Source organism: Pantherophis guttatus, chromosome 1 (genome assembly GCF_059756535.1).
Source record: "Pantherophis guttatus breed Tessera chromosome 1, ASM5975653v1, whole genome shotgun sequence".
Taxonomy (NCBI): Eukaryota; Metazoa; Chordata; class Lepidosauria; order Squamata; family Colubridae; genus Pantherophis; species Pantherophis guttatus.
The window spans coordinates 50991560-51015034 of NC_142063.1; the positions used below are offsets into that span (position 1 = coordinate 50991560).

Genomic DNA, 23475 nt, shown 5'->3' on the forward strand with positions numbered 1-23475 from the left:
AATCCCCATTTCCTCCCCACTCCCAGGGGAAGGATATTACAAAATCTCTATTCCCACCCCACTCTGGGACCAACCAGAGATGGTATTTGCCGGTTCTCCGAGCTACTCAAAATTTCCGCTAACGGTTCTCCAGAACCTGTCAGAATCTGCTGGATTTCACCCCTGGTTCAATTCCACCTGCTGTCCATTTTGGAGGAGAGAGGCACGAACAACTGCTTAGTTTGGCGCCGCTCTTTGGGATGCAGCATTTTCAGCGTGCGGAAAATATAGCTAACGCACGTTTAGAATGGTGGTACTAAATTATTACACATCTGTGTATCTGTGCGACGGATTAAAAACAGGGAATCCACACTATTCCGGCCGCCCAAGGGAGGGAACACCCCGCCTCCCATACGTAACTTGCCACGCCCACAATCCTCTTCAGCCAATCCCAGCTCGCTTTCGCTCTCCTTCGGCCGGCTCAGAAGATGGCCCAATAGAGAAGCTCTGGCTCTTTTCTAAAAAAAGGGGGGAGGGGGGGAGGAGGAGAGAAGCGGAGCTGCTCTCCCACTTCTAAAGCGGCTGCCGGCTGTTGCTTAGCTTTCCTGTCGCTGTAGGGAGATTCAGTGTTACTTTCCTCGGCGCGGTCCAATTTCTCCTCTTCCGTGCCTGGAGCAAGAGAGGGAGTCCAACTGCAGGGAGTTCCGCAGGTAATCTGTCTTTTCCCTCTCCGCCTTTCTACGAACCGAATGAGCAGGTGGTGGATCCCCGGCCAGTGGTAGCCAAGAGTCCGCTACGGTTCCCCTTTCATATCTGCTCAGTTGTGGTGATAAGGGAGCTTCACCTTTGAGGAGAAATACGTCCACGGCCATGTTCCCTCTTCTGAAATGGATCAAAGGGAACCCGAGCTTGCTTGGACGAATGCATCACTCGGCGGCAGGCTGGAACAAAGACCAGATAATAGCCGCTTCATCATCACCACTACCACCTTCCCTTTCGGTAGCTTGGCTCGCCTTAGCTTAAGGCTGCGTGCAGCTGAAACAAGGGGTTATCGGAGTTAAGAGTGCGGCTTGTCTCGTCTCTCTCGAGCTCAAACCTCTGTTAAAATATCATTTCGGCGGCGGGCATGGGAAAGTCAGAGAGTGGCCGCTTACCCTCCCGCCGCCCAGTGCGAGATTAGCACTTTTGTGTATAGTTTAGATGAGTAGGTGAGGAGTGAGTTGTGGTTAACTGGTGGCTTGAGGCACTGGTCATAGCCTGGTGAATGTTCCTCTTGTACAATGTAATCGACTACCAGACTCCAGATGGGAGTTACCACTAAGGAAATGAGCATAGCCTTAACTGCATCCTGTTGCTTTGCATCCTGCTTAGGATCCTTACCTGGGCAGTTCAAAAAAAAAAAAAAAAGCACCTGCTTAAAGGAGAAATAATATGTTTCCATCCTACCTGCCAGCCACCTGTCAAAGTGCTGCCAGAGGGACTGCTCTACCAATCAAAACCCACTCTGCAGCTCTGGCAACCTTAATGGACATTTTCAAGGAAGCATAAGACAGGAATGGGAGAGTTACAACTGAAGGGAATGTTACTTGGATTCCTTCCCTGTAAAAGGGTTATGACTGAGGATGATTTCACAAATTAAAGCCTCTTCTAAAAGAATGCACTCATAATAACCCGGGGGGGGGGGAGGGAGAGAAAGGGTGGAGATGAAGCTTTCAACATATGCAAATTCACAATATGCCTTGCTTGCTATTCTGCTTTGAATGCATCAATTACTCTTATGCTTAATGAACCCAGCTAAATCTGCTTGTGTACTAATATTTTAGATGGCATTCTCAAGAAATGAAAACCGAAAAGACAATTTATAACTTGCCTCAGTTTGTTTTATGGAATTTAGTAATGGACTTATGGGAAAAAAGCAGTGTAGTAAAAATAGAATGCAGTATATGTGGGAGTGGTAAAACTATTGTTTCCTAGATTAATATAGGAGTGTTATTTAGCACAAAAAGGGAGGATATTTTAGATGTCTCTACCTGAAGCAAAGCAATAAGTGTCACCCAACTCTGGACCCCAAATCAAGATGCATAGATTCAGAAACCAGTCTTGACATTCTCTCATTGGGGCAGAAAAATCCGTCTGCAATTCACCCTCTCTGTGGTAGTAAAAATATAATATCAGCATTGAGGCATCAAGTAATTAGCAAAATTCTATGCATTCATACGATCTAAAATTAACAACCTCTTACCTAATGGTAATGCCAGCCAAGACCCTCGGTTTTTGTTAATGAGGGAAGGGACCTAATGTCACTGGGAAGGATGAGAGGTTATGTGTACCTTAGGTGTCAAAACATCTTGGAACACTCTTCACCTTAAACTTTTATTATATGTATGCACACATATCCCTTTCTTAAAAAATAAAATAAAAAAACCCAGATTTTAGAGAATTAGAAGCCATTCTAAAAGAAAGGAGGGTCAAATATCATATTTTATCATTTGAAGAGTTCTGCCTTTAGGATGGGAGGAAAAACTTTGAAGCATTAATATTGTATTGTCCTTGCAGTAGTGAATGCCTCAGCTTATGTTAAGGCATGGAAAGATCAAGAGGTGCTTTGAATAGCCAGTGTTGCCAATTCATATTTGCAAGTTATTTCCTGAGGAGTAAATCCAGTTGGGTTTGGTTGAATTAACATGTCACACTATTCCTAGACATTGTAATTTTATGCCAGTGGTGGCATAATATTTAGAGGTCAGAGACTGATTTCAGAAATGTGGGAGGCGCTAATAGCTACTGCAGATGGGGCAATTATAAAAAGCCAGTACAACGTGTTACATATATAGCATTTTGTTTCTTTCCCACTTTTTGGGGATGGGTGATATTTATGAGGTTAGGTTTTAAAATTGTATTTTAGGTTTTATTGCCTTTTTCATGTAAATGTAGTGAGAAACTGTTCTAATACAGTTGTGCAATTGTAGCACTGAAATTTAGTACTAAAATGAAAGAAGATTCCACTGACTGCATATAGCCTCAGGTTGCCTGATCCTTTTCTGTGAGCTAAACTGAAATCTGAGGATCTGGATAAGCAAAGGCGTAAGAAAACATAATACAAGATAGGTGGAAGGAATGCAGGCACTAGTGAACTGGGCATCAGAAAACCCAGTAGAAAGATAAACGAGAAAAGCTTGAGATAAAATGTAGTAGAGAAAAAGAGAAGATGAAGGGGAGAACTTGAGAAAGAGTCTCAACAAAAAGGAACCAAATTAAAAGTCAAAAATGAATATCACTGTCAGTAACAGAGCTCATACCAATAGATAAACTGTTCCCTTTAGGGTTATTATACAGTCAAGTGAAAAAGTAAGTACAGACCATGTAATTTTTTTTTTTTACAAAATGGGCATGCCAATATTTTATCTTTTTTAGAACAATATATAAAGATAAAAGTCATTTAACTGAACAAAAAAAAAAGCCTATGAAAATTGACTTTGCAATTATTTATTTTTTAAAAAAGCAGGCCATTTCTTTCTGCAGAAAAAAAAAATCCTTGATTCCAATAGCTAATATTGCCCTCTTTGACAAAACAACCTCAAGTAGGCATTTATGATAACTCTCCCCTTTCTCTGACATTGACCAGGAAGAAGGGTTTTTTTCATATAGATTTTTTTTTCAGCTGGACAACGTTTGAGGCATTTCTTGCATACACAGCCCATTTCAAATCACCCCATAGCATCTTAATAGGGTTTAGATCTGGGCTTTGAACTGGACAGTCCAGAACCATCCATTTCCTTGTCCCAAAGGTGCTTTTTCAAGAGGCAACTGGACTTTCAGGTTTTTCTTTGAAGACATTTCGCTTCTCATCCAAGAAGCTTCTTCAGCTCAGACTGGATGGTGGGGAATGGAAGGGCATTGGTAAGGCTCCCTACCATCCAGTCAGAGCTGAAGAAGCTTCTTGGATGAGAAGTGAAATGTCAAAGAAAAACCATAAATCCAGTTGCCTCTTGAAAAAGCACATTTGGGACAATCATGACCTTATTTATTTTATTATTTTATTTTATTTTATTTTATTTTTATACCGCCCTTCTCCAACAGGACTCAGACTATGGAGACTGAGAGTCTCCATAGACATCCATTTCCATTTTCTCCCCCCCCCCCCCCGCCCACTACTACATGATCTTCTAGGTAGTTGAATGATTGGTGTACAATTGTTTAGCAATGTTTTTTAAAATCCTTCCAAACTAAGCATCATTATAAATATTCAATAATCTTCTTTCTGAAGGCCTCAGAGAGCTCTTTCACTCTAGGTATGGTGCTAAACACATCTCAACAGTGACAACAAATAAAACTAAATACCGTATTTTTTGCGCTATAAGATGTACTCTTCCCCCCAAAAAAGTGGGTGGAAATGTCTGTGCATCTTATGAAGTGAATATTACGTCACAGACCAGCCCGTGGTGGGGGGAACGGCCTGTCACCGCCTATTGCTGCCGCCTGTTGCTGCCACCACCTTTCACCCCCACCCTTCACTGCCGCTGTTCGTCGCTGCCACCTATTGGCGGTTGGATCAGCCTCCTGGAATACCATCGATCAGCTGTTCCAGGCGGGGGGGATTGTTGCTGCTGTTCACAGCCACTGCCTGTTGCTGCTGCTGTTTGCTGCCACAGCAGCAACAGGTGGCAGCGGCAAACAGCAGTGGCGATCCGTGCTGCTTGGAACAGCTGATTGTCAGTATTCTAGAAGGCCGATCCAACCACCGATAGGCAGAAGCAATGAGTGGCAGCGATAGGTGGTGGCAGTGAACGGCGGCAGCGGTGATAGCTGGCAGCAGCAATAGGTGGCAAGCGAGGGCAGCTGGTGGCGGCGATAGATGGTGGCGGCGGTGAGCAGTGGTGATAGGTGGCAGCAGCAACAGAATAGACCCGGGTCCCAGGAGAAAAAGTCCATTGTGGGGACAGCCTCACCTATGGGGAATTTCTTCTGTAGCTTCAAGGGCTTTGGGCCAAAACCATATAGGGTTTCCTGCCTGAGAAGGTGGTTGGACTAGAACGGGTATCTGCAACCTGCGGCTCCCGAGTCACATACGACTCTTTGGGCCCTCTGCTATGGCTCCCTGTTGGATGATCCCACCACTGGCTGGCCCCACCCCTCACCCTCCCCTCTCAGTCACTCTTTGCCTGGCCTGAGAAGGTAAGGGCGATGGCGGGGAATGGAGAAGAGGCCAGGGCAGAGACAGAGAGATACAGAGAGAGGGGGGGAGAGAGAGACATAGATACAGAGAGAGGGGGGGAGAGAAGGGAAGGAGGAGGAGGGAGGGAGAGAGAGAGAGATCTCAAAAGGGTTTTGTGGTTCCCATTGTTTTTTAGCAACCAGTTCTCTGCCCTAATGACCAGTTGGGTAGGCGTGGCTGGGGGGATGTCATGTGACTGGTGAAAGTGAATGATGTTGAGTTGGCCACGCCCACCAAGGTTTTGTGGCTCCCGGTGTTTTTTTTTCAGTGGGAAATGGGTCCAAATAACTCTTTGAGTGTTTAAGGTTGCAGACCCCTGGATTAGAAGATCTCCAAGGTCTCTTCCAACTCTGTTATTTTGCTATTCTACCTACCTTCCTTCCCCTCCCTCCCTTTCTTCTCCAACACTGTTGTTTTTTAAAAAGGGATTGGAGAAGCAATTGACTGACACGCTAAAGGGTTTCCTGTCTGAGCAAGAAGCCTTGGTAGTACAGTGGTTTAATGCACCCTGTTATTAACACAGCTGCCTGCAATTACTTCAGGTTCAAATCTTACCAGGCTCAAGGTTGACTCAGCCTTCCATCCTTTCTAAGGTAGGTTAAATGAGGACCCAGTTTGTGGGGGCAATAAGCTGACTTTGTATAAATATACAAAAGTATGAAGGCTATTGCTTAACGCATTGTAAGCCGCCCTGAGTCTCCGGAGAAGGGCGGCATATAAATCAAATTAAAAAAGAAAAAAAAGAAGAAGCTGGACCAGAAGACCTCCAAGGTCCCTTCCAACTCTGTTATTCTGCTTTCCTTCCTTCCTTCTTTCCTTCCTTCCTTCCTTCCTTCCTTCCTTCCTTCCTTCCTTCCTTCCTTCCTTCTCCAACACTGGTGTTTTTAAAAAAGAGATTGGACAAACTTTTGTCTGAAATGCTGTAGGGTTTCCTGCCTGAGCAGGAGGTTGGACTAGAAGACCTCCAAGGTCCCTTCCAGCTGTTATTCTTTATAACAGCATGTTACAAGAGGCAACCGAAGATAAGACTTGAAAGGTTTAAACAAAGCCATGCAAGATTTTCGTGGCCGAAACAAAATTATTTTTTGTTTTCTTGTTTTCTTCCTAAAAACTAGGTGCGTCTTATGGTCTGGAGCATTTTATGGAACGAAAAATAAGGGTAACTATTTAACGAGTTAAATAACTGGTTCCTTCCAGATCCTTTCTAATGATCTAATCATTTGCACCTGATCAAGTACACCTGATTCTAGTTTCAGATATTTGAGTTAGTGATAAATGTAGAGATGTGCTTACTCTTTCCAAATGCAAAATGTACATTTATATTTATATTTATTTAAATTATACAATGGAGTGCAAGAATAATGCATGATATTTATTATTTTATATCCCCTTTATGTACTATACCATTATTGTTGGAATGAAGTTCAAATACCTGTACATTGAAATATGTTGAAAAAAATCCAGTGTGATGTACTTAACTTTTTCATACTATTGTATATCTTGTTTTGATGAGAAATGTACCATATTGGGCTTCTAGGAAGTTGTTCCAGCTCATTTACAAAAAAAAAAAAAAAAAAGAGGACTATGTAGATACACAAAAGGAAGTGCAAATTTAGCTATCTGCTACAGCTTGGTCCCCCTTTGTCTGGTTAAGTGAGTATTGAGCAAGTTTTGAAACCTACATTCCCAACTTTGTCTATATTTTTATTCAAGCATATAAACATTTTTTAAAAGCTTGTTGAATCCGATCACCTTTGCTTCTGCCCAATATTATTCTTCCTTGATAACCATAATGAAGAAAATGACAAAATCTGCATCATGACATCATGAAGCAAATTCCACTCCTCTTTATGTCTCAACATTGGGCATAAGTATATAAGTAATTAATTGGGTTTGCATTGTGACATTATGATGTAGATGTTATCATATTCCTTGCCTTACCAATGTCTAAATTGCTGCCCCCAAGAATGTGATCTTCAAAGTATACTGCCTCTAGAAATGTAATTTCCATACAAGGAGCATGGTCATTTGCTATTGTTCTTTATCTAATCCGCTTTTAAGATCACTAAGCAACCAACCTCACAGACTATGGAGATCAATTCTTGCTACAAGATTTACAGCCCCTGCATTACCATACTAGGAGATAGCAGCCTCAAACAGCAATTCTTGATAGGAGAGAACAGCCATAAGATGTTAGAGAACAGAATTGTATATTAGGTTTGTGTAGTCCTTTGGTATTAATTTGCAAAAAAAAAAAATGCTTTGGAGTTGTGTGACAGCACTTTCTTTCTTGGAGTCATTTCTGAAGCATTGCAGCTGTAATAGGTACAGCAGAAGATGTAAAAATGCTTTAAATCTTTGAAGATGCCTTAAAGATTAGTTGCTCATTCCATCAACTTCTTTATATTGTGACAGTTTCCTATCAATATAAAGGATTATCCATTGAGCTGTTCCTAGTTTTACTGATACGTGTCCAGTTTGTAAATATTTCCCAGAAATGAGGAGAAAATGTATCTCTCTGAGTTTTTGAATCTGAAAGTCATACCTTGCAATCATGAAAAGCCACTGTTTTCTTCTGGAGTTTTCAAGTGTAAAGTGTTCCATTCATATTATGCCAGACTTGTTTCCACAGTCAACTTGGGCAAGGCACTAGTAGCTTATTTCAATAGTGGGGATTTTAGTAATAGGCAGAAGAAAAATCTTACATTCTGAAATACTGCCTGCTCCTTCAGAGGTTCCATTTAAGTAGTTGACATAGGAGATCCTAGGAAACCCATAGGAAAAGGGTTTCAGCTTGGTCAATTAGAATAAGAATAAGAATAATTTTATTTCTATACCGCCCTTCTCCCGAAGGACTCAGGAAGTACAGCCTATTAAAAGCACAAAACAAACATCAATTAAAATAATTTAAAATTATTAAATAATTCGGCTCAATTTAAAACCCCAGAAATTTAAAACACCCAATTTAAAATTATTATGTTGATAGCCCAGCCTGGCGGAACAACAGGGTCTTGAGTGCACAGCGAAATACCCGGAGGTCGGAGATCTTACGCACTTCCGGGGGCAGTTCATTCCACAGGGCTGGGGCTCCCACAGAGAAGGCCCTCCCCCTGGGTGTCGCCAGCCGACATAACTTGGCCGATGGCACCCTGAGGAGACCCTCTCTGTGGAAGCGAACTGGCCGGTGGGAGGCTATTGGTGGCAGAAGTCGGTCTCGAAGGTACCCGGGTCCTATGCCATGGAGCGCTTTAAAGGTGGTGACCAACACCTTGAATCGCACCCAGAAGACCACTGGGAGCCAGTGCAGCTCGCGCAGGAGGGGTGTCATGTGGGCACAACGAGTTGCGCCCATATCCACCCGCGCGGCCGCATTCTGGACCAGTTGGAGCCTCCGAGTGCTCTTCAAGGGGAGCCCCATGTAGAGAGCATTACAATAGTAATTAGTAATTAGTAATTAGAAGTTCCTCAGAAAGGCAGAAAGAAGCAGGCTTGGGGAAATAACACAATGACATGGGGAAATTGACAGCTTCATCAAGCCTCTTATAGTTCCCGTTTTCCACCAAAGGGAATCCATGTGGCTTACTCTTCCTGTTGCTAAGCAACAACTCACAGATCCTCAACATAATATTTTCCAAATTCTACCCAGATGGCTCAACTCTGAGGCTGATAAGTTTTGAAAGTTTCCATACATACACTTGAGTTACAGTGGCAATTGGGACCAGAATTTCCATCGCTAAACGATGCAATTATAAAGTGTGACATCGCGTGGCTGCATTGCATAGCAATGGCAAACTTTGCAGTCTCTGTTGCTGCCATTAAATAAGGATCATGGGCCATCAAGTAAGCACCTCCTCGCAGTTTCCTGCTGGCTTCCAACAACCAAAGTAATTGGGGGGCAGGGGGAAAGGGACAGGAAGTTTCAAATCCCAGGCAGCTTCAAACAGGCCAACAGGCAGGTAAGTGACTGCTGACAGAGGATGGCACAAGAGAGTGTGTGAGTGGCCAGGTATGTACAGTGCAAGTGCAGCAAGGCTTGGGGAGAGTACACAGGTGAGGGAGTTTTATCTAAGCAACTTGCGATCTTCTCTGCCAACAGTGAAGGTTGGAAATTGCTATCATGTGACCATGGGATGCTGCAATTGAGCCAGTGGCCAAGCACCCAGATCACAATCAAGTGATCTTAGGGGTAATGGGATGACCAGAATTTTGAGGACTGGTTGTAACCATTACTCATTCAACACTGTTGTAATTCCAACTGTCATTGACCGAATGTTCGTTAACCGAGAACTACCTGTATATTCTTACAGGTGAACTTTAAGAGGTAAACATCTATGGCTACTGGTTCCTTTTAAGGATCTGGTTAGTGCAATAACTGCTATCACTGTTATCAGTGTTCAAACATTATGCATATTTTTTGCATTCTTCTTGCAGAATTTTGTTGCTAGGACAAACACAACTCCTTGTTTAGTGGCATATTGATTGCAGTAGGAAATATTGTCGCCTTACTTGGCTTAGTCATTTGACTCATCATGCTAAGCGCTAGGAAGATATTTTTATACACATTAACTTAGTTTATATTCTATTAATAACTAAAGAATTTTAGAGCAAGAATTGATCAAAATTAATTCATTATGCAACTGTGAGCCTTTCTCTTCAAAAATTGTCTGATTAAAAAGCTTTCCTGCCCTCCAAAAGACAAGGTAATATGAAGCATATTTTCAATAAAAGCAGAGCTCATGGTAGTTTTACACACATATTTTATTATATCCTTTTATAAAAATAGAAGATGGGATTCAAAGTTGGGAAAAATAATATATATTTTAAAATAATAATATATTTTATTTATGACTAAAAGTTATTGTTTTCCACTCATAAACAGAATGCCCAGGCATTGTATGAAGATTGAAATTAAATGAGAAAAAAATAGTTGAGAATATCAAGAGCATTGCCACACATAGAATGATGTTGGCATGCTGTGAACTGCTGAGAATCAGGCTGAGAATTTGGAGTCAGGCTGCATGAATCTTGAATTTAAAAAATAAATACATAAATGAAACAGTAGAATTAACTTGCTTGAGAAAATATATTTTGGAAGGACGTGCCTCTCTAAGAATGAAATGCTACTTATATCTGCATCTTAAATTCATGATGTTTCTTGTCTCTATTGGATGGCGTGCTGGCTCAGCAGTTCAGATGCTGGCCTTGTCAGCTGGACAGCCAGCAGCCCAGGTTCGAGACCTGAGCGCCATGCAACAGAACGAGCTCCCAACCTTGCCCCAGTTCCTGCCAACCTGGCAGTTTGAAAGCGTGCAAATGTGAGTAGATAAATAGGTACCATTTCGGTGGGAAGGTCACACCGACATGACCATAGAAATGTTTTCGGACAGTGCTGGCTCAATGGCCTTGAAATTAGGGGTGAAATTTACTTACCTCTGCTACCGGTTTGGAAATGTGCCTTCTACGCATGCACAGAGGGACAAAAACAGGACGTGATGACATCCGGGTAGGTGGGCGGAGCCTCCAGCCCCCAGCGCTACCAGTTCACCCGAGCCGGATAGAACCAGCTAAATTTCACCACTGCTTGAAATGGAGATGAGCACTGATCCCTATAGTCATCAACAAGAAGTGAAATAAAATCCGCAGGGACTCCTTTACCTTTACCTTGTCCCTATTGGTTCCTAAATGCCATAAGTAATTAGAGGGAAGAATTTAAATGTGTGTTTTCTGAATTCTTTCTTTGCTGTTAGTACAGTACTATTTGGTATCTGATATTGTACTGCAATATGGTGAAAGTGGAAAGCTAGTGGAAAACATAGATTACCATGCTATTACAGTGAATAGTGCAACCAACAATGAAAGAATTTCCCTCAAAGAGAAAAAAAAAACTTTTATCTACTAATATCTACTAAGAAAACAACAGGAAACACCCCCACCCCCACCACTCCATTCTCATTTTAGGTGACATAAATATAAGATAAGTGGTAAAAGCAATAGTTCTGCTATCTAAATAAATTATGGTTACTGGTATATGTATATATTATATATCATGCTAAGCCATTTATTTAAACATGGATCATTAAATAAATCAAGAGTTGGCTGGACTTGTTCAATGTGCTAAACCATCAACTATGATTTATAGCCCACATAGGCTACATTATGCTTTAGAATATGTGAACCAGGATTGTAGTGGATTACATTTCAAGAATTTCAGAGGACTAAGTTAAAGTATATTTTAATCAGCAGGATTATCTTGTGCGACTCTATACAGCTATTTCAATGCACAAAATTAATGACACAGAGAAGCAACCTCATGTGAATCTCATTGGATAGATTATACATACAAGTGGGCAGTCAACTATAGAAGTCCTCCTGGCTTTAGGGTGCAAATATGTAATCGGATATTCTAAGAAATGAAAGCTGCACATCTGGAGTATGCCATGCTTAAGGAAGGTTTTTATGAAGCAGCATGGAAAATTAAAATAGAATTTCCAGAGAGGTCCCAGGAATATATGAGGATATTGGATATTGCATATTGAGAGGAAGAAGGAGAGAACAATTTCAGCTCAGACAGCAAAATGTCATTTGAGAGATAAAGGAAAATATTACTGTGACAGTATTCATGTTTAGATTTTTATGAGTCCTTGGAGGAAGACTAATCTGAAGGGTTATTATTTAAAAAGAAATATTTTAAAGGCAATTTATTTGCCACCAGATTCTTGAGCCAGAATTAAAAGCATCTTGTTCCTGTATTATAATTTTTTCATTGTATAAATGAATTAATAAGACTTATTTAGATATTGAAAAGATAAATAGTGCAATTCAAATTCTACATTTACCCACCTATGCCTGTGGTTCTCTCTTAGCCTAAATGAGAAATGAGTTCAGAAATTATGAACCAACTTGCTAAATTGTACAACAGATTCATTTCAAGTAATTATCAGTTTTTTCTGTTTTGTGAAAGAGTGATATACCATTGATAGTAAAAGGAGAGACTTAAACATGAAGGAAAGCAATGCTTATAGTAGCAATGCTATTTTCCTGTCATCTTTCTGAGAGTTTTTTTTCCCTGGATACTTAAAAAAGAAAAAAAGGAAGGAAGTTCTCTCATTTGCTTCCTCTGTGAACCTCTAGATAAAATGTATTTTGTGTGCAGAACTGTAGATGCCCTGCCTTGTCTTCCTTTCAGGATAATCTCATTACTGCTTGGAAAAATTAGTGCTGTATTTCAAAATTATTCAAAATATTCTTAGCCAGAAATTTAAGTATGAAGTAAGCTAAAAGAACAGTTTGAACCAGTCAGGTGGGGGAACAAAACAGCAAAATATTGAAGTCCATAGATCCCTCCCTGTCTCAAGGGCAAAATCAAAAACGTAACACTGCTGTGACCTTAGATGTCTTGAATAGAGATCTGCAAAGCCAGTTTGCTTGTTTAAAATAGAACTATTGCTTGGGTCTAAGTTTTAAGTAGTGTACACTATAATTTTAATGGGACAAAAAGAAAGAATGGGAGTGATTTACTTAAATGTCACGGTTGTGAAGGAAACTTGTCAACTCACTTTCTTGCCAAGAACAGGGTAGTTGTATAAAGATAAAGAAACTATTTTCAGTGGAATGGCTTAAAATCAGAAGTGTCTGAGTTCCTACTTAGAATGTTCTAAATTGGTTTGTTGTCTCTCTGTGGTTTTTTTTTTTTTAATGAGAAGGAAAGATTTCTATCTTTCTATATGCAGCGATCCCCATCTCAGGGACAAAACCAAAATAAAGCACATACCATCTACAGTACTGACTTTATTTTTTAAAATGAGAATCTTGCAATCATACTGTTTATTTATAATATGGCTTCTGCTTGCCTAAAAATGTTGCAGACTTTTTCTTAAATTATGTACAGTAGTTTTCTAACTTTGATGGGAAAAGAAAGTACAGTTATGGAATGTATTTAAACTTGGTAATTATGAAGAAAACCTGTCAGTTTCCTTGACAAGAAGAACAAAGAAGCTGCATAAATTAGCACAGTCATGGCAAAACCATTCCCAACCTTGTTTTCTTTTCTTGCAGCATCTCGTTCAAGTATTTTTCTCACCCCTCTTTGAAAAATGTTTAAATTGTGTACTGATTCTGATTTGATATATACTGGCCTTATATCAAATGAACTGAGTTTGTGCCTAAGATTTTGGGTCTTCTAGCCCAGTGCCTTAACCACTACACCTCTACAAATGGGCTCTTGTGATAAATATACAGGTAGTCCTCAACGTACGACCACAATTAAGTCCAAAATTTCTGTTGTTAAGTGAGACATTTCTTAAGTGAGTTTTGGCCCATTTTACGACCTTTCTTGCCACAATTGTTAAGTGAATCACTGCATTTGTTAAGTTAGGAAAAGAGTTATTCAGTGAATCTGGCTTCCTCTTTGCCTTTGCTTGTCAAAAGGTTACCAAAAGTGATCACATGACCTTGGCACATAGCAACGGTCATAAGTATGAAGCAGTTGAACCAGTTCAGCTTAGCATCTGAATTTTGATCACAGGATCATAGGGATGCTACAAAGGTTGTATTTGGGTTCCTCCCGATTCGGCCCGGTTCCGCTGAGCTGGTAGCGGTGACGATATGATGTCACTGAACCGGTTCTGCCCCACCCGCCCCTCCTGCATTATTCTTACCTTTTATTTAGCCCCACCCCCAATCTATTTCTGCCTCCTGAGTCCCAGCTGATCGGCTAGAGGGAAAAAAACTGTTTAAACTCTTGCCTCGGGGCTTCAAAGGGCCACCCTACAGCTGATCATTGTTAAAAGAAAACAAATGAGTAGACCGGTGCCTGCAAAAATAAATGAGTAGACCAGTGCCTGCGAAAATAAATGGGTAGACCAGTGCCTCCAAAAACAAATGAGTAGACCGGTGCCTCCAAAAACAAATGTACAGCTCTGCAAGCAGTTAAAAGCCTGGTAGACCAGTACCTCTTCTAAATCCTAAGGAATTGTCCCATGGCCATCAAGCCATGCCCACAAAATAAGCCTCACCCACAGAACCGATAGTAAAAAATTTTAGAACCCACCCCTGGGTTGTAAGTGTGAAAAATGGTCATAAAACACTTTTTTCAGTGCTGTTGTAACTTTGTAAGACAAGGACTACCAGTATTGTGAGACAAATTTTCTTAAATTATGAATAACACAATTTTTACAAATATGCATTATTTTATTGATATTTTGTAATCTCTACAGTCTTAAATTTTTTATACTTCTGGTTTGTAAATTTAATACATCCCTAAGTATGGTTGTGGACAAAGAGATTGCAAACTTTGGTGAAGTGTATTTGTAGAGGTTTAACAATAAACATGTCATGTCTTTCTTAACTTTTTCCTACCTTCTTCACTTTTACTGCTCTCTTGAACTTCTCAATCAACCTCCAGGAGGCACTGCTATCCTAGTGGTTAAGGAATTCCTGGTTTCCAACTTCACCATAGAGTTTTTGGGTGATTTTGAGCCAAACTGACCCATGCTCTCTATCCCACCTTACAGAATTTTATTTGGAGATAAAATGAGGGGAAAATCCCCTTAGTGATATTTTAATTCCCAAAGAACAGTAAGACAATAACATATATAAAAATAAATGACAATTGATTCTTTAGTTACTCATCACTGAATTTTTATAACTTGAGAAGAGTATATAGGCATCTCAAGACAATCCACTAGTCTGGCATAATTCTTCTTCCAAGATGGAGAAATAATAACAAGATATTTGACCTTGTTTACAGGATTAACTTCAATGATAATCCAAGCTATTTTGCTGCTTGAGGCAGAGCATAATACCCTACGTCAATCAAATTATTTTAGCATCTGTGCTTCACCAGAGTCTCTCCTTGTTTTTGGCAGCAGCATGTAATGGTAAAAATAATTATTTGGTGCCACTTCATAACATCTATAATCTGGAGACTGAAGCAGCTGAATTATGGTAAAGTCAGCTTTAACCTCTTTGTGGACAAGACTAGGGACAAGCAGCCTTATTTCTGCACTAATCCCATTAGATTGTTTTACTTGCTTCTTTTAATGTATTGCTTTTTAAAGGGTTCAGATTATCAATGGTTACTGCATTGAATTTTTTCTCTGCTCATTTTCTGCTTTATGATGTACTATGTAATTATAAATTACTTAGAACACTAGGGACAATAGACAGACTTACAACACTTTAAAATAAATATGTATCACATTTTTCTCATTCTGCAGCAGATAGGACACCAACTTCTTTGAGCATGCCTAAAGCATTCGTTTTCTTGTACTTTAGAGTTATTTAATCAATGTGAAGAACTAACCAATCCTAAAGTGACTTACAATAAAAACAATTTTAAAAAGCCAATAAAATGGTGAAATCAATGGAAACCAAAAAAGAACAAGATGTGATTATGCAAATTATTCCACAAAACATCCCAGGGCTTTGGGAAAGATGCATTTTTTGTGGCTTGCTACGGCCAGGCCAAAGGCAACTCAGATCTCTGGGGAATATCATAGCAGAGGACAGGTACCATATCAGAGAAAGCCTGATTCCGGGGTCCCTTTAGATCAGGGGTCACCAACCACCAGGGCACGTCCTACTACTGGGCTGTGAGCCATTTGGAACTGGGCCACGGAACTGGAGGGCAAGCATGTCCCCATTTGCACAAGCAGCAGGCAAGCGCATGTGCACATGCTCCATTTTCTCAAGCAGCAGGACTATCCCTCTCCTCCCCCCACCCGCCAGTCCACAAAGCCAGAAAGGTTTGTTTATTTATTTATTTATTTATATTTATTATTTTGGGGGACTCTGTTTTAGATGACATCGTTTCCTGGATGGGATCGAGAACAAATGCCCATTGAGCAGAAACAATGAGAGAAAGGTGATCCCACAGAAAGTCAGGCCCTATGCTATGAAGGATCAACAGCCTACCTTGAATTGCATTTAGGAATTCATTTTAGTTTGCACAGCAGAGATATTCCATGAGTGTCCTGAGCCATGCCCACAACTGCTGATGCAGCTGCATTCTGGACCTGTTACAATTTCTTTCGTGCAGCGTGTTGTGTTGTCAGGCTGCTATGGGAATTGTTGTATTTTGTGTTTGAAATTTGTTATGAAATAACTTGCAGTAGAAAACCCATACCCTCTGTTCAGCATTATGGTCATATTATACTCCAGTGATTCATTGTTCCGTGAGAAATTTCTTTGTTGAGTTGACTTTATTGAATTCTTTGTAGTTGTTGATAAAGAAATTGTTGAGAGGTTAAAAATGCCACTAATTGTAGTGATTATATTTGTGTTTGAAGAACTGTAAGCAGGAAAAGCAATGTCAGTACATGTTTATGTCTGCGGCTGCATTAGTAAGTTTATTTATTATACATTGCAAATATACAAGGGCAGAAGATAAAGCAACATTGACTTTGATAATTTATTATCTTCATTCTTATGTAATACAGAAAAGCATTGAAAATTGTGGAAACTCTAAGGGAAAGAATAGAGTAAGACACTGCATTGATATATGGTGATTAAGACACTGATGAGATAAATACAGGTAATGTCAGTTTTGTATTAATTGGGCCTCCTTTGCTAAATAAATGTTATAGATTATTAATGTGGTTTAGAGTGGTTGATAAAAGCACAGACTATATGCCTTACATATAATAAAGCTATACAGCTAAATTACATATTCCTAAAAAAAATTCTTTATAGATATGTTTCATTTAAACAAAAAAACAATTTAGAGTCAACTGGAGTATCTGTTCTATATTGTTATCTTAGATTCAGATTATGTGAAGATGAATAGGAAAGTGCAGCAAGCATGACATCTCTGGCCAACATCATTCCTTCCCCACAGTCTGAGTGGGTCTCCTTCAGTGACGGCCTTCACCGTTCTGTTACTTCCCAAGGTAAAACTCTCCTTTTTCATGACATATAGGTTCTTGCTATTTATTGAAATGAATAAGCATTTGAATTCAGCTGTAGTCAAAAACAAAAACCTCATGTGGCTTATGATGAATAAAAGTTCTGCATGTGTACAGTTCTCCATCCTCAACTCCCCACCTATAGGATTCTGTCACTTTCCAATTGGATGTTACCAGAAGAAGACTCCTTAAAAAGACTAAGGAAAACATTGTGCATAACTAAGTCCCTTGTAATTATCCCGATCTCCTGATCAGATCCCAGATAGTCTACTATAAAATGTAGTAACAGTTATAGAGGAAATATAAGGGACAGCTATAGAGCGTCCACTATAATTTTTAAAATGTAGATTTTAAAATTATATTTAAAAATGGGAGGATTCCAGTATTCTTGAATACAAAAATACTTGGATTTTGGCATGAGATTGTAAAATCTTGGAGAATATACTGTAGAAACTGGTAGGATTTCAGGTGACTAAAAGAAAATATTTTTGAGAAAACAAGCCTAGTGTCAAAAAAAAATTCTGAAATATAATATTGCACTGAACCATATCTGCCATTAAGCTTATTGGGTAAATTTGGATCATTCACCCAATATATCTCAGAAGATGTCAATAAAGATAAAATGAGGCCATGATGTCCAGTTTCCTTGGCTTCTGGAAGGAAGCAGGATAAATATAGTCCTAAGGATCTGGTTTCAGATAGACAACCAGGACATAGTAGATCATGGTTTTAAAAAGAGAAAGAGAATGCAGTAGTATGCTTTGACACAATTGTGTTTAGAGAAATGAGAATTTTATTAGTGTACATTGAAATACAGATCAAACTAAACCATTTATGGGATTCCTTCCACGTCTACAATTTTATTGTAACCTGGGCAGAGCTTTTCATTACAAAAACTCAAGGCTAAGAAGTTCCTGTAACAAAAAGGAAGAGAAAATCGGTAGCAGTCCTTTGCTAATTTTCCTTTTCCTTCTGTAGTGTCTTCATTTTACACCCCATATGTTGCCATTTCAATATGTATTTGCCCATTTCTTCTACATAATAACTGGCTTCTGTTTGAAAATGCTGTGTTGAATAAACTTAGTTGGCTGGATTTAGCTATAATACAAAGTCATAGACCAGGACTTAGAGTTCACAGAAGCTGAGTTCATATGCCTTACTCAGTTGAAACAAATCACATAGGAGAGTCTGAAGGTAAAAGTAGAAGAAAGTCTGAAGATATTCAGTGTGACTACTCTGTTTTTCTGTTTAGCAAACACAGAGCATTAAAGTCATTCTATACTGTTCACATATGTTAATAGATGATAAAGTTGTGTGCCCTTCTTAAGCAATTAGTGTGATGCCATGTTACTCATTTTTACAGTGTGGTTCTCATTACAGGTCATACTAGGGAGCCACTTGAGAGATTTTTTTCCTCCTCTGATACTTCCTCTGAAGGCATCCAAAATCTAGATGGAGAACTGCCAAGTTTTTCACATGCTGAATTGGGAGAAAGAATAAACAAAACAACTGTCGGTCTTGATCTGCCTTCATCCTTCAGCACATGGGTCCAGTTTGAAGATGCACCTTGGACCAACAATTCACCAGAGCATCCACATACAGGTTGGAATGTCACTTATTTATTGTGTTTTATAGCAGGGATTAACAATAGGCTACAGCACCTTTACTAACCTGATACTCTCCAATGTCCTAGATTATAATTCCCATCATCATTCAATTAGCATTCACAACCTAATGGATATTAATTGGATTAATGAAGAACTGGGATGGTAATATATAATTCAGCTTCTTTCAAGTTCTTCTTCTTGGAAGTTTCTGTACTATTTGACCTAGGACGTTTAAGACTCAACTTGTACTGTGGATGTTTCTTAAGCATGTTGGTAAAGGAAGCAAATTTCTAAGTTTGATGTAAAGCATTCCTGTTGCCCAGAGTCAGTGTGCCATCCAGGTATTAAACAAGTATATTGTAAAATACTTTCCATACAGATCATTGGTTGTTGCCTTATTTGCTAAGTTTTTGGTAGCAAATGATACAGCTTTTTAGGAGAACAATGGATGCTAGGTGTTCTAGAACCTACGTATAAAGGGAATCTAATCTGAATTTTGATTCGGTATTCCAAACAATTGGATGGAGTGATGTTTTTCATTTAAACTAATCAGTAAAACTATAACAACAGGGGATTGGGTTTCACACAGACTCTTCTTCCTGGAATATTTACTAAAACAGAAAATAATTAAGTTGATCTAGCATGTGGTGAGAAACAGGGGAACTAAATTAATATTACAACCCAGTACATCAGATTATTTTTATTTCATTTTTAAAGAAATGTTTTTAAAAAGCTGTGCTAGATGAAAAAGAATTTCACAGACTTGAAATATGAAGACAAGTTATTTCTTTTTTATTGCTGCTTTAGAAACAAACAACTTTACCTCTTTTTTACCTGCCTTTTAAGATAAATATGCCTTCTTTTTGCACACATGTGCTGCATTACCATAACAAAGGTCTACTACTGGTTAGTCTGCAGTTTTAAAATATGTAATGTTGAGATTAAAATATTTGATTAGCTTTAGTTTTTTTAAAAAAATAAAAATTCCTATGTTTTCATCTAGTTATATGAGTAATGGTATGTGGAATATGACTAGTATGGTATTAGTGGGATGATAAGAAAATAACTAAATGAGGGCTTAAGAAGTGACTTTGATCATCTCCTTTAAGCTATTTGTCTCCTGTGGGGGAGGGGAGGACTGAAGCCAGTTGGCTAACAGTTAGATTTACTGAAGGATTGATCTGCAACCTGGAATTTACTGAGGCATGAAAACTAGAGTCAGAAAACATGTGTTTTGATTGCAATGTGTAGCTTACACTCTTCCCAAGGACTTTGTCTGATAAATAACAGCCCTGGTAAATAATAACCTGATAAAATAATTCAGGTGACAAGGAAGTTATCTCACATCCTTGGGAACACTTATTCACAATAGGGCAAATCTCACATGATACTTATTATCTAGTCTGGAGCTAGAAAATATGAAGTCAGGGTTAATAGCAACAGAAAGAAAGCAGTAACTAGAAATGAAGATATATTAAAAATACTATTTGGTGTCGGTAAAAGCTTATTGCAGTTGAATTGCTGAAAGTGTTGTCAGAAGTCCAGTCTCCTTTAGTGTAACTTACTTTCAAATATAGGCCACTGCAAGGATACAGTATGACTGGAAACATGAGGGATTAATTTCTTAGAAAAATTTAAACCAGGTAGGATTTTATTTCATGGTTTATGGAATGATAGCTATGATTTTAATAGTCTCATTGGTAGTTTCTTTTTGAATATGGCATTTGAGGAGAAACTATAACCATATTCATATATTCTTGGAGTATGTACAGATTGTTTGCAGAGATTTTTGTATGAACATATAGATTATGCATCTGCAAGTTTTGTATATACTGCCTGATATTCTGTTTACTAAGAAATTGTTTTTATAAATGATGTATGCATGCAACCAAATAACCTACATTAAAAGTTACTTTGAATGTGATCTACAGCAAGCATCAGACTTCCAGATTTCTTCCCTGCTACTCCTTCCAGCAGACTTATGGTAAATCTTCAGAAGAGTTAAGAATTACTACCTTCAGGTTTAGTAATTCTATGTGGGATGAGGATGAAAATGCAACTAACAACTCAGAATATACAAAACAATATTTAAGAAAAAGCAGTTTTAAATTCAACCATAATTCTGTCATAATAAAGTGGAAGCCACTTAAATCCCAAATCATCATGATAAATCTGGCATTACATCATCTGTCTCAGGAAGTTAAGAATTGCTGTATATAAGTTCCATTTTTCTCTCTTAATATTAATCCTCTGAATTTGTAGAAGCACTCAGTTTAATTGTAAAGTCTGGCTAACACCAAAGCTTATCACTTAGGAGAAATCTCATGTGTTAATAGAGTTGGTTTTGCTCTGCTTTGTTCTCTGTTCTGTCTTTCCTGTCTGGTGTCATACAGACTGTTACTTTCTTTATGACCAACTTCAGCTTTTTTGCTGAGCCAATCTAACTGGCTTTGTCATTTCTGTGCTATTTGTGTCCCTATCTAAATATTGCAGCTATGCAGCACAGTTAATAGACATTGCTCTGTTATAAATTAAGTTAAGGTATAGTCAGCCAAAATTTCTCTCAGTAGGAACATAAAATAATAGGGTTGGAAAGAACCTTGGAGGTCTTCTAGTACAACCCCCTGGCCATGCTAGGATATCCTATACCATTCCAGACTTTCTTTGGGTTTAATGGGAGGGATGCACATGATCATAGAAAGAATAATAAAATGACAAAACAGAATAATACAGTTGAAAGAAACCCTGGAGGTTCTCTAGTCCAACCCTCCTTCCCATCCAAACAAGATACAAACCCTGTAACATTGTAGACAAATGGCTGTTCAAACTCTTCTTAAAAATCTCCATTGATGGAATACTCCTAACTTCTGAAGGCAAGCTGTTCCACTAGTTAATTCTTCTCACTGACAGGAAATTTCTCCTTAGTTCTAGGTTGCTTCTCTCGTTGATTAGTTTCCATCCATTGCTTCTTGTGCTTCCCTCAGGTGCCTTGGACAATAGGCTGACCTCATCTTATTTTAGACAGCTCCTCAAATATTAAAAAACTGCTATCATGTCACCGTAGTCCTTCTTTTCACTAGACTAGACTACCCAATTCCTGCAATCTGTTTTAACCTCCAGCTTCCTAATCATCTTTGTTGCTCTTCTTTGCACTCTTTCTAGAGTCTCAACATCTTTTTTATACTGTCGCGACCAAAACTGGATGCACTATTCCAAGTGTAGTCTTACCAAGACATTATAAAGTGATACTAACACTTCACTTCTCCTTAAAAAGACTAAGGAAAACCTTAAGCATAAGTAAATTCCTTGCAATTATCCTGACCTGCTGACCAGATACCAGATGGTCTATTTTTAAGATGAAGTTACCAAAAGTATCATGCAGAACATTCTCTAGTTTAGAAATTCTTGTCCACCAATGAAAAGACAACCTAGATAATGGAAGAATTAGGGTCTTCAGCTGTTATTTGTGGCCATAATTTTCATTTCCTCTTTTCAAACACAGTGGCTTGGTTTTCTCTTTATGCTCATGGGCACCTTAAACCAGAATTTGAGAGTGAATTTGGAGAGACATAATCCTTCTGGTGTATGCAATCAAATTATAACTCCTGAGAACAGAAAATGGCAAAATTTTAAAAATTAAAATTCATAGTACAATAAAGGTATGTTTAAAAGAAATAGGCTTCAGAAAGGGAAGATAAACAAAAGAATAAACATAGGTGTATCCGAGATGAGGGATTAAATCTCAGGAAAATCTAGTACAGTATAAAGGAAACTGAGTGAGGAATGTGAAAAATAAAACCAAATGCTAATGCCATTCAGTCAAATCGTTCACTACACCCAGAAATCTAAATAAATTAGATTTCTTTCTGTTTCCTGCAAGATTTTTCTTCACATTTTGCAGGAAATCTTTTCTTCCAGACAGCTCAGGGGTGAAATGCTACTGGTTTGCACCAGTCTGGGTGAACCAAGTGATAAAAACTACTGGTTCGGGTGAACCGGTAGTAAAAAAAAGCTAACAGTTCAGGCGAACTGGTATTTCCGACGATCAGCTGTGCTGCGCTGTCCCCCCCTGCTGTTCTACTTACCTTCCCAAGCACTGCGCATGTGTGCACAGCAAGCTATTGGCACATATTGCGCATGCGTGCATGCAGCACGCTTTTGGCGCGCACTGCGCATGCACGGGCAACGAACCGGTGGTAATCAGTGTCTCAGTGGCAAAGGATTTCACCACTGAGACAGCTATCTATTGTCCCCAGGTAAAATCCAAAATAGAAGATGCCATCAGAAAGTTTCATTCAAAGGGGCGGAGGGTGGGGAGATGTTTGTGCTCAGGATTAGCCAAATGACTTTCCAGATTTACCTTCCTAGAGGTAGAAGGGATTCTCTGACACATTCTTACCTAACAGGAATCTCTAGAAGGTTGAATTGCTGCAGGTGCCCTCATTTTATTTCCCTGACTATAGTTCTCCCACGATATGAGTGTGTATACGATTCTATGTGCTTAGTGGGGAAAGGCTGGCATGTGCATCCTCTTTCCCTTCAGCTCTCAGATATGTCATATTCTATTAATGTGCCCACCTCCCAATCTCCTTGGCATCTTCGATGCCTTCCCTATTTCCTTCCAACAACCTTGATCAGGGTTCCAGGACAGCATGTTGCATTACCTTTGATCCTCAAGCTTTCCAATGCCTTGCCTTCCTTTCCTTTCCTCCCTCTACCACAGCTGATAATATCCCATTCCACCAGTCTGCTTTCTCCTAATACAGGGACT

General features: G+C 39.1%; 1 protein-coding gene across 1 annotated transcript in view; it reads left to right on the forward strand.

The window, feature by feature from the left end:
* Positions 1-437: 437 nt before the first annotated feature.
* STON2 (stonin 2) overlaps positions 438-23475 on the forward strand; it is an 84851-nt gene continuing 61813 nt past the window's right edge. Inside the window, exons 1-3 of the mRNA XM_034418266.3 lie at positions 438-689; positions 16955-17082; positions 18478-18699. Coding sequence (XP_034274157.2) covers positions 16995-17082; positions 18478-18699 — 310 coding nt within the window. The 5' untranslated portion in view covers positions 438-689; positions 16955-16994. The remainder of the gene's footprint in view (positions 690-16954; positions 17083-18477; positions 18700-23475) is intronic.